This window comes from Mustela erminea, chromosome 2, assembly GCF_009829155.1.
Source record: "Mustela erminea isolate mMusErm1 chromosome 2, mMusErm1.Pri, whole genome shotgun sequence".
In the NCBI taxonomy this organism is placed as follows: domain Eukaryota; kingdom Metazoa; phylum Chordata; class Mammalia; order Carnivora; family Mustelidae; genus Mustela; species Mustela erminea.
The window spans coordinates 142,627,823-142,638,119 of NC_045615.1; the positions used below are offsets into that span (position 1 = coordinate 142,627,823).

A 10,297-nucleotide genomic window follows, 5' to 3' on the forward strand; every position below is an offset into this window, starting at 1 on the left:
TTTTGATTTACTTATCATTTTTTTACAGAAGGGGATTACATTGTACTTAACTGTTTTCTACCTTGCTTTCATTTACTAAGTTGTGGAGATTCCTCCATGTTCTTTTTTTCTTTTTTTAAGATATTATTTATTTGCTTGAGAGAAAAGAGCATGAGCAGGGGTGAGGGGCAGAGGGAGAAGCAGGGAGCCCCAAGGCGGGGCTTAGTCCTTGGACCTGAGATAATGACCTGAGCCCAGGTCAGACATTTAACTGAGCCACACAGGTGTCCCTTCTCTGTATTCTTAATGTAGACATATTTCGTTCTTTTTATGCATAGTATTCCATTAGCTGGTTGTCCCCTACTTTATTTACCTGTAAATTTTTTATATATATTTAGCACATCATTTAGTCATTCTATACTCAGTTCAGATGAGGTTTATTTTGCTGATTTGGGGGAAAGATTAGCTAGCTTCATTAACTTTTACGAAGTCAAATCTTATTATTCTTCTGCTGGCCATCTCAGAAACACAGTGAGGCCTATAGTGAAATGTTTAAGATTCCATGAATAGAGACTTGGAATGAATAGAGAATGGAAGAGATCTAACCCTTCCCCAAATTTGTGGCTTTCATGGTTTTTCAGTTTTCTCCGTTTTAAAAAAACTTTTTTTTTTTTTTAATTTATTGAGAGAGAAGGAGCTAGAGAGAGCACAAATGGTGGTGGGGGAGGCCAGAGTGTGAGGGAGAAGCAGACTCCCTGCTGAGCAGGGAGCCTGATGTGGGGCTTGATCCCAGGACACTGAGATCTAACCCTAACCTGAGCTGAAGGCAGATGGTTAATGGCAGCCGCTCAGGCATCCCTGTTTTCTCCTTTTCTGACTGCCATTTGAAATGTAAATTTTTTCCTAACTTAAAAATGTGTCGGGGCACCTGGGTGGCTCAGTGGGTGAAGCCGCTGCCTTCGGCTCGGGTCATGATCTCAGGGTCCTGGGATCGAGTCCCGCATCGGGCTCTCTGCTCAGCAGGGAGCCTGCTTCCGTCTCTCTCTGCCTGCCTCTCCGACTACTTGTGATTTCTCTCTGTCAAATAAATAAATAAAATCTTTAAAAAAAAAAAAATTATTTCTTAAAAAAAAAATATGTCAGTAACACTATATGAGTAACTTCATTATGAACTCTGGTAAAAAAGCATTATCATCCTCATAATAGAACAAAAAAAAATTTTTTTTTAATCAGAGGACTAGCAAGCACAAGCAGGGGTTTGCTGCAGGCAGAGGGAGAAGCAGGCTTCCTGCTGAGTAAGGAGCCGGACTTGGTCCCAGGACCTCGGGATCACAACCCAAGGCAAAGGCAGATGCTTAACTACTGAGCCACCCAGGCATCCTACTCACAATTTTTAAAACTAAGATTAGGAACTGGAGTCTCAGAAATACTACCTTGTCCCAAATTCCATTTCATCATATGAGTCCCATCTCAAACTTTATAAAGAACCCCAGAATGAAAAATTCAAGCCAAATCTTAAGGGAATTTTCAAATAATGCCTATTTAAACGTTTTCTTTAAATCCTCCTCCTCCTCCCTCCTCCCTCCTTCTATCTCTCTCTCTCTCTCATTCTTTCTCTCTCCCCCTCCCTCCCCCCATCCATCCATGCTCAGGTGGTTGCCTAACTGACTGAGCCACCCGGTGCCCCCTATTTAATTTCAGTATTTATTTTTCCTCTTTCAGAGTTGAATAATTAGAATAAGGTTCTTTTCTAGTCCTTTAATCCTCTCCTTTTCCTTAGATAATTATTAAGGCTTTTTAATTTCACATTATTATTTCACATTATTTTCATTAGGTATTATTAAAGGCTTCTGCGCTAACTTTTTGATATAAAAGTTTAGTTTTGTTTTGTTTTTCTTTTTAAGATTTTATTTTTAAGTAATCTCTATATCCCACATGGGGCTTGAACTCACAACCCTGAGATCGTGAGTTATGTGCTCTACTGATTAAGCCAGCCAGGTACCCCAGAGGTTTAGTTTCTTTTGAAGATACACTATGTTGTTGACAAAAAATAAGTTATGGTCCTTGCCCTTAAAAGAACCTAAGTCTAGTAGAAGAAAATATTGCAGTAATTGCAATAAAGGTTTATGTGCTGTGATTGTGCAGGGCATAGAGGAGTACCCTGGGGCAGGGCGAGGGGATGGTATAGTCCTTCCTGGGGACAGTCGGAGGTTAGGAAATCATCTCATAGAAGAGATGATTGTGTTGACTCTTGAGGAGGATGAATTAGGCCAAGTGTGAGCAAAGGCAAATAAGTAACAAATGGCAGAGAACCTTTGGGAAATTGCAGGTATGGCTGGAGAGTGATTTGTAGAGAGACAGTTTAGGAGGCTGTTACATAGTCCAGGTGAGAGATGAAGGTCTTTTTAAAGTGCGACATTGTGTGTTCAATTTCTTACTCTTCAGGATACCCTGAAAGAATTTCCACAATTGAATGGCTTGATAGAATGAATTCTCGGCAGAAATCGTTGCTGTCTCATCTTTTTAGTTCACTGTTTCATAGTTCCCATAGACCATAGAGGCATATCACGTATGATTATGTACAGAGATATTTTTATGTCTTCATCTTATAGCTGTCAGAGTACTTAATTTTTCTGAAGTGGTTGGTTTTTTTTTTTTTTAATTTCTCACGCTCCTTTCAGCACGCCTCCCCCCCCCCCTTTTTTTTTAGATTTTTATTTATTTTATTATTTGACAGAGAGAGAGAGAGAGCACGAGAGAGGGAATACAAGCAGTGGGAGCGGGAGAGGGAGAAGCCGACTTCCCACCCAGCAGGGAGTCTGATGGGCTCCATCCCATGAGATCATGACCTGAGCCTAAGGCAGACACTTAATGACTGAGCCACCCAGGCGCCTCCCCCTTTTTTAAGTGTACCTAATAAAGATTTTTTTTTTTTAAGATTTTATTTATTTGACAGATCACAAGTAGGCAGAGAGAGAGTCCGAGAGTCAGGGGAGGGAAGCAGGCTTCCTGCTCAATTCCAGGACTCTGGGATCCTGACCTGACCCGAAGGTAGAGGCTTTAACCCACTGAGCCACCCAGGCGCTCCCCTAATAAAGATTTTTAAAGATTCAGCAAACTCACCAGGTTTAAGATTTGGAAGATCAAAACAGAAAGTAAAAGCTTTTTCCCATCCTGTGTGCTCTCCTCTCTCCAAGATCACAACCAATGTTACTTGTCTTACATACCCTCCCAGGGATAGTCCCTGCATGTATGATACCATACATGTTCTTTTGCCAAAGAGTTTAGTTATTTGTTCTCTAGTTTGCCAAACATGTAACTTAAAGTAGTATAGATTTTCATGCTTATGCAGATTTCTTCTTTTTTTTGTATAGACTTAATGTATGGCAGTATAAATGATACCTGTTTTCTGAAAACATTGCTAATCCTCTATTTAAAACCATTTTCCAAAAACTACAGTGTGCGAAGCTTGATTAAACTTAACCAGTATTGGGGTGTCTGAGTGGCTTCGTTGTTAAGCATCTGCCTTCCACTCAGGTGATAATCTCAGGGTCCTGGGATCAAGCCTAGTATTGGGCTCCCTGCTCAGTGGGAAGCCTGCTTTTGCCTCTCCCACTCCCCCTGCTTGTGTTCCCTCTCTTGCTGTCTCTGTCTCTGTCAAATAAATAAAATCTTTTTATAAATAAATAAATAAATAAAATAAACTTAACCAATGTTAGTATCCCAGCTAGCTAACATTAACTTTGGTGAGACAGAGCCAAATCTTAAATGCCTAAGGATAAAGTACCCAGCTCACTCTTCTGCACATGTTTAATGCTGTGTGAACATTTTATCATGACGATGGTAATGATTTTTCTTCTCTTTGTAGACAGGGAGATTTGAAAAAGAAGAAGAAAAAAAAGAAGGGTAAGGATTTTTTCTTTTTTTATCTTTAGCTTTTACAAGATAAAAGCTTGAGTTTAGCCCAGTATAAAAGTCTTTGGACAAAAATACCATTCTCTTTACTGTCTTTGAACAGTGATGCTTATCTTGACTATAGCTAATATTTAATTTTTTAAAAAAACTACAGCTCTAGAGAGTTTGATTGCCTGAATTCAGATTGTTGCTGTAGTTAACATTGCTCTTTTGTTGTGACTAAACGAATTACTTAATGTACCTGCCCGAATTTTTCATCTATAAAATGGAATGTGACAATTTTATACCTCATGGGATTAAATGAGATACCACATGTGTAAAGATCTCAGAATGATGCTTTGTACATAGTAAGCCCTTTATTCTTTAGGCTGCTTTCAGCTACAAACTGAACTCCCATCAGACTGGATATTTATGAAAATGGCTATGTATAGGAAAGCTTTACTGATCTAGAAGTTGTATCTCTTTATTCATCTGTATACAAAACCAAATCCCATTAGAGTCATATGTTTGTTAGCAACAGTTGGGGCTTGTGTTTTTTTTTTTTTTTTTTTTTTTTTAATTTATTTTAGAGAGTGCATGCGGGGGTGGGAGAGGGCAGGGGCAGAGGGCGAGGGAAAGAGAGTCCCAGGCAGACTCCATGCTGAGCGTGGAGCGCAACACAAGGCTCAGTCTCATGACCCTAAGATCGAAACCAAAGGTTGGATGCTCAACTGAGTGCGCCACCCAGGCACCCCCAGGGCTTGTCACTTACATCCCGCAGTTCAGAGAGGGCCTTTCTGCAGTTGTCATGTCTTTCTGATTAATCTCATGGGCCAACATAGGTCAGTGTCCAAGCCGGAACCATTAACCAGGGGAATGACATGCATTGATTGGTTTAGGCCATGTTTTTAATTCCTGGCAAGAGTAGTAGAATTATCATGTTTGGCTTCAACTAGTCAGAAGTTATCCCTGGAGCCATCTACCTGTTCCTGAGTCTGGGAAATCTCTGCTATAAATCATATTCATTCTGTCTGTCTTTCCTTCTTTCCTTCTTTCTTTAGTTTATTTTTAATTAGGCTCCATGCCCAACATGGGGCTCGAACTCAACAAACCTGAGATTGAGTTAATGCTAAGTATTTGTTTTATGTATTAGTAATATTGCAAGGGAACAACTGATAACTAGAGGTAGTAATAGCCTGCAATTTTACTTTTTTTCTATTTTTTTATGGTTTCCAGATGGGTATTTTTTAAAACTTAAAAGCGATATATGCTCATTCTAAAAACAAATAAAACTTCCATCATTATATAATGGCAATAAAGCGGGGCACCTGGGTGGCTCAGTGGTTAAGCCTCTGCCTTTGGCCCGAGTCATGATCTCAAGGTCCTGGGATTGAGCCCCACATTGGGCTGTTTGCTCAGCAGGGAGCCTGCTTCCCCCTCTCTCTGCCTGCCTCTCTGACTACTTGTGATCTCTTTCTCTGTCAAATAAATAAATAAAATCTTAAAAACAAACAAACAAACAATGGCAATAAAGCATGGAAAATTCCCCCAAAATTCATACTCCCAGAGATAATTACAATTTAATTTTTTGTGTATAGAAACATATATTATTATACATTTACATGCTCAGTCAATAAAATTTTTTACAAAATTGATATGAACAATGTCATCAGGATAATTTGTTTTAATCTTCTACTTTAGAGTGTATTGTGCAGACATTTCTCCAAATTATTAAATGTAAATGTACTTTTTAACCCATAGCTTTAGCTTCTAATTTTTTTTTTCTAAGATTTTTTTATTTGTTGGGGACAGAGAAGGTGAGAGAGAGCATGCGCAAGCAGTGGGAGCGCAGGCAAAGGGAGAAGCAAGACCTCATTGAGCCAGGAGCCTGATGTGGGATTCAGTCCTAGGACCCTGGGATAGTGACCTGAGCCGAAGGCAGATGCTTAACGCACTGAGCCTCCCAGGTGTCCCCATAGCTATAGCTTCTTTGAGTATGGGCATACTGCAGTTTATTTAATAATTCTCCTATTGATAGACAATTTATTTATTTTAAGATTTTATTTATTTATTTGACACAGAGAGACACAGTGAGAGAGGGAACACAAGCAGGGGGAGAGGGAGAAGCAGGCTCCCTGCTGAGCAAGGATCCAGAGACGGAACTCGATCCCAGGATCCTGAGATAATGACCTGAGCCAAAGGCAGATACTTAACAACCGAGCCACCCAGGTGCCCCAAGTTAGTTTATTATTTTAAAGAATACCATAGGGAATATTCCTTTTTTTAGATTGATTTATTTATTTTAGAGAGAGTGCAAGCGGGGGTGGAGGAGAAAAGGAGACTCCCCACTCTGCGTGGAGCCCAACAGGTTCAGTCCCACGATCCTGAGATCATGACCTGAGCCAACATCAAGAGTTGGATGCTCAACTGACTGAGTCACCAAGGTGCCCCCATATTCTTGCACATAACTTTGTGTCTAATGGGTAGCTGCAGGATAAATTTCTAGAAGTATAAATTTTGACTAGTACTGCCAAATTAAATTGCTCTCTACAAAAGCTATACCATTGTATACTTTTGCTGTAGTGTTTGAGTATTTTTTACTGTCTCATCAATACTGGGTATTGTTACTGCTTTTAATATTTATTAGTTTGATAGAATTTTGCTACCTTTTTCATTTATAATTAGTGAGGTAGTATTTTTTTTTCAAGATTTTATTTATTTGACAGACAGAAATTACAAGTAGGCAGAGAGGCAGGCAGAGAAAGAGGAGGAAGCAGCTCCCTGCTGAGCAGAGAGCCCGATGTGGGGCTCGATCCCAGGACTCTGAGATCATGACCTGAGCTGAAGGCAGAGGCTTTTAACCCACTGAGCCACCCAGGCGCCCTGTGAGGTAGTATTTTTTCACATGATTACGATTTCAGTTTCTCCTGGCTTATCCAAATTACAGCAGTGCCCGTTTTTCTTTGCATGATTTAGCTATTGATTATTAAGACCTCTTTCTGTATTAAGAATGTCAGTCCACTCTCTTATATAATATGCAAACTTTTTTGTTATTTCCGTTAAAAATGTATCTCTTACCAAATGAAATTAAATATTTTTTATATAGGGGCACTTGTCTGGCTCAGTCAGAACTCTTGATCTTAGAGTTGTGAGTTTGGGCCTCACATTAGGTATAGAAGTTATTTAAAAATAAATGAAACTTAAAAAAATTTTTTTTAATAGATACATATGTAAAGTCTTTTCCTTGATGGAAAATTTTGTGTCATGCTTAATAAGGTCTTTTCCCTGGCTAGATTATACAAATAAAGCTTTCTCAGATGAACTTATTTCAGTTTTAATGTTATTTATTCCCAGGCCTGGACACATTCTTTAAGCAAACTATCTTGAAAACATTGTGGACATACCTTATTTCTTTATCACTTATTACACAGGAAAATTGCCTAAGAATTATGACCCAAAGGTGACCCCAGACCCAGAAAGATGGCTACCAATGCGAGAACGTTCTTACTACCGGGGAAGAAAGAAGGGTAAAAAGAAGGATCAGATTGGAAAAGGGACCCAGGGAGCAACTGCAGGAGCTTCATCTGAACTGTAAGTCATTGCTCCTCAGCTGAAGTCACTCAGAGCATAGGTTGATTCCTTCTCAGATGGACTCAGTATCATTAGTAAGAATTTTTAAGATATATTTTAAGTATAAGGAATACCGTCAATTATCTTTAATAAGTGTTTTGCCAGTACGCGTATGTAAAGGAAAGAAAAGGTGGTGTTTCTGGTTTGATTATATAGTGAATATAGGATTATAGAATTGTATCGTAAATGTTAGGATTCCAGTATCTTCAAAAGGAAGCTTAATTCACTGAATCCTTCAACTAATTGAGTATAAAGAACAACAGATACTATAAATAAGATGACTAGAAATATTAAAAATGTTACTAAACAAGTTATTCTTACATTGTAAGTTTATAAGTCATTTAAATTTTTTTTCTTTTTCCTATGCTTTCTAAAAATAGGCATGTACCATATATTACTGTAACTCTAAAGCAGTAAATATTGTATTCCAAAGAAAAATGGATAGGAAGTTGGGAGCCCTCTTTAAAATAAATAGAATATGTGTGGGAGGTTGTTAGGAGTAGAAAGTGAAATCCCATACATATGTTTTTGTAGTCCTTTCCTTCGTTGAATATATGAATGACCAGCACTCTCCTGATCTGATGATTTCAGGGACGCCAGTAAGACTGTGAGCAGCCCACCAACCTCCCCAAGACCTGGCAGCGCAGCAACAGCATCAGCATCTACAAGTAATATCATACCCCCAAGACACCAGAAACCTGCAGGGGCTCCAGCAACAAAAAAGAAACAGCAACAGAAAAAGAAGAAAGGTGGAAAAGGTGGCTGGTGATGAGAACATTCTTTGCAGGCTATTTTTAGTCTCACTGACACTAGGAACATAATAAAGGTAACACAGCAAGAAGCACAGAGCTATCCCTCTCCCATCTCCACATTTTCATGAAATGATTTTCTTGGGTATCACACAGGAAAATACCTTGCTCAAACTGCCTAGTCAGACGTGGCCTACTTGTACCACCTAGCTTTGCACAGATGATAAGGACTCAAAATAATTGGGCATTTTCCTACCTTGATCTCTGTTGCATTCTTTCTCTTTGTGCGCTGTGATCTGGTGTTTTTTCAGGTTCACAAACAAGGCATGTTATCCAGAGTTTCCTAGGATTTAAACAGAACCTACTTCTGTTTCAACTGGAGCCTGAAGATACTTTTTCCTATCAAATCCCACTTTAAATTATGTCTTAGGAGGCCTTAGGAGACTGAAAGTGGAATCTTCTGAGCATTCCATGTATCTGCTTAGAAATATCATGTGATAAAAAGGGACCTTACTAATACACTGGTGTTTTTCACTTCATTACATGAATGACGACCGAAAAACTGAAGTAAATGTCATGATCAGTTTTAACCATAAATTCTCTGTCATGTGATCCTGGAGTATGGGAAACTATATATACATACTAAATACATAGTAATGAAATGTGTGTGTATGTACATATACACACACACACACATATAAATTAGGACTCTTTTGCACCCCATATTGTTTCCAGATTATGATGATATTATGCTGACATTAGCCCCATTAAAGAACTCAAGGAAAATATATCAGTGTTGCAGGAAGTTGAACCCTAGACCCAGCGTTTTGAGGTTAGATGGGTTGGAGTGTCTCAGATAGAGAGATTTAATGGTCCTGTCAGGAGCATGAACAGTGACTTCTAGGTAGAGAGGAAATCTTCCAGAGTTCCGTAGTAGGCAACTTAACAGAACTTTTTGGCCCAGTCAATAGATACTAAAATGATTTGCCTTTGTCATCTGGGGTACAACTATTCATTACCCTTCTCAAAGTAATGAAGTGTATTGTACAGTCAGTGTGGTGTCGGTGTTGCTCTGGTCTTCCTTGCTTACATGCCACTTTCCCACTGAACAGCTATGAGACAGGCACACAGGGATGCCACCCTTGTTAGTATTCATTTTGTGCTGCCCAAGATAGCATTGAATTTAGACTTTGAGTATTTCCTTGTGATATTACTTCATCCTTGTTAATAAAGTGCTGCTGTGTTTGACTCTGAACATATCTATTGAAACTTCTTCAAAGGTGTTTTTTAAAAGGCGTTCCTCCTTTACAAGAGTAAGAAATGTGGTGCTGCCTAATCAGAATCTGCGGTAACATCTAAACAAGAGACCCTCTTATATATGAATGATTTATTATGACCTAATACTTTTTGAGCTTAAAGAATATTTTGGTAAGAGTGATGACTTATTCCTTCTTAATATATACCCCATCGCAGGAGTAATTGTTTGTAAGCTGTTATTTAGGATTCCATTAAATTTCTGTGGTGAAGGATAATCATTTTTAGGTTAATTGAGCCAGAATTTTGGTGAAAGTTATCCATTGTTAAAAATTTTGACCCAAGTAAGGCACCAACAGTGAAATTTGTATTTCTTTATTTAGTCATTGGAATCACTAGCCATTGTTACTACCAGTCATTACTAAGCAACTGAAACCTCAATTTAAATAAGTCATAATTGTCAAATGAAGTATAAACATTAATTTTCTAGTAATTATTTCTTTTGGACAGGTCTTTAATCAAGGACATATACTTTGTGTGTGAGTGTGTGTGTGTATGTACATTTATAAAAACCAGTATGGATACATCGATTCACTGTGGTACATTTAAAATAAAATATTCTCTCAGTGTGTATAGATTAAGGTGTTTGGGGTTTTGGCATTTTATAAAGGACTTTCTGATTGGTATATCTAAGAATTTTTTGAGCTGACTATCTAGAATTCTTTCTTGCCCTTCCCAAAAAGCTTCAAAACTAACCTGCTGGAACTGAGAGAACCCAGTTGTAACTTCAG

At 38.5% G+C, this 10,297-nt stretch overlaps 1 protein-coding gene across 1 annotated transcript in view; it reads left to right on the forward strand.

Annotated features, from left to right (window-relative positions):
- Nucleotides 1–10,140, forward strand: part of SRP72 (signal recognition particle 72) — a 30,775-nt gene extending 20,635 nt beyond the window's left edge. The window contains exons 17-19 of the mRNA XM_032334383.1: nt 3,848–3,885; nt 7,305–7,464; nt 8,095–10,140. Coding sequence (XP_032190274.1) covers nt 3,848–3,885; nt 7,305–7,464; nt 8,095–8,272 — 376 coding nt within the window. The 3' untranslated portion in view covers nt 8,273–10,140. The remainder of the gene's footprint in view (nt 1–3,847; nt 3,886–7,304; nt 7,465–8,094) is intronic.
- The last annotated feature ends 157 nt before the right edge of the window (nt 10,141–10,297 follow it).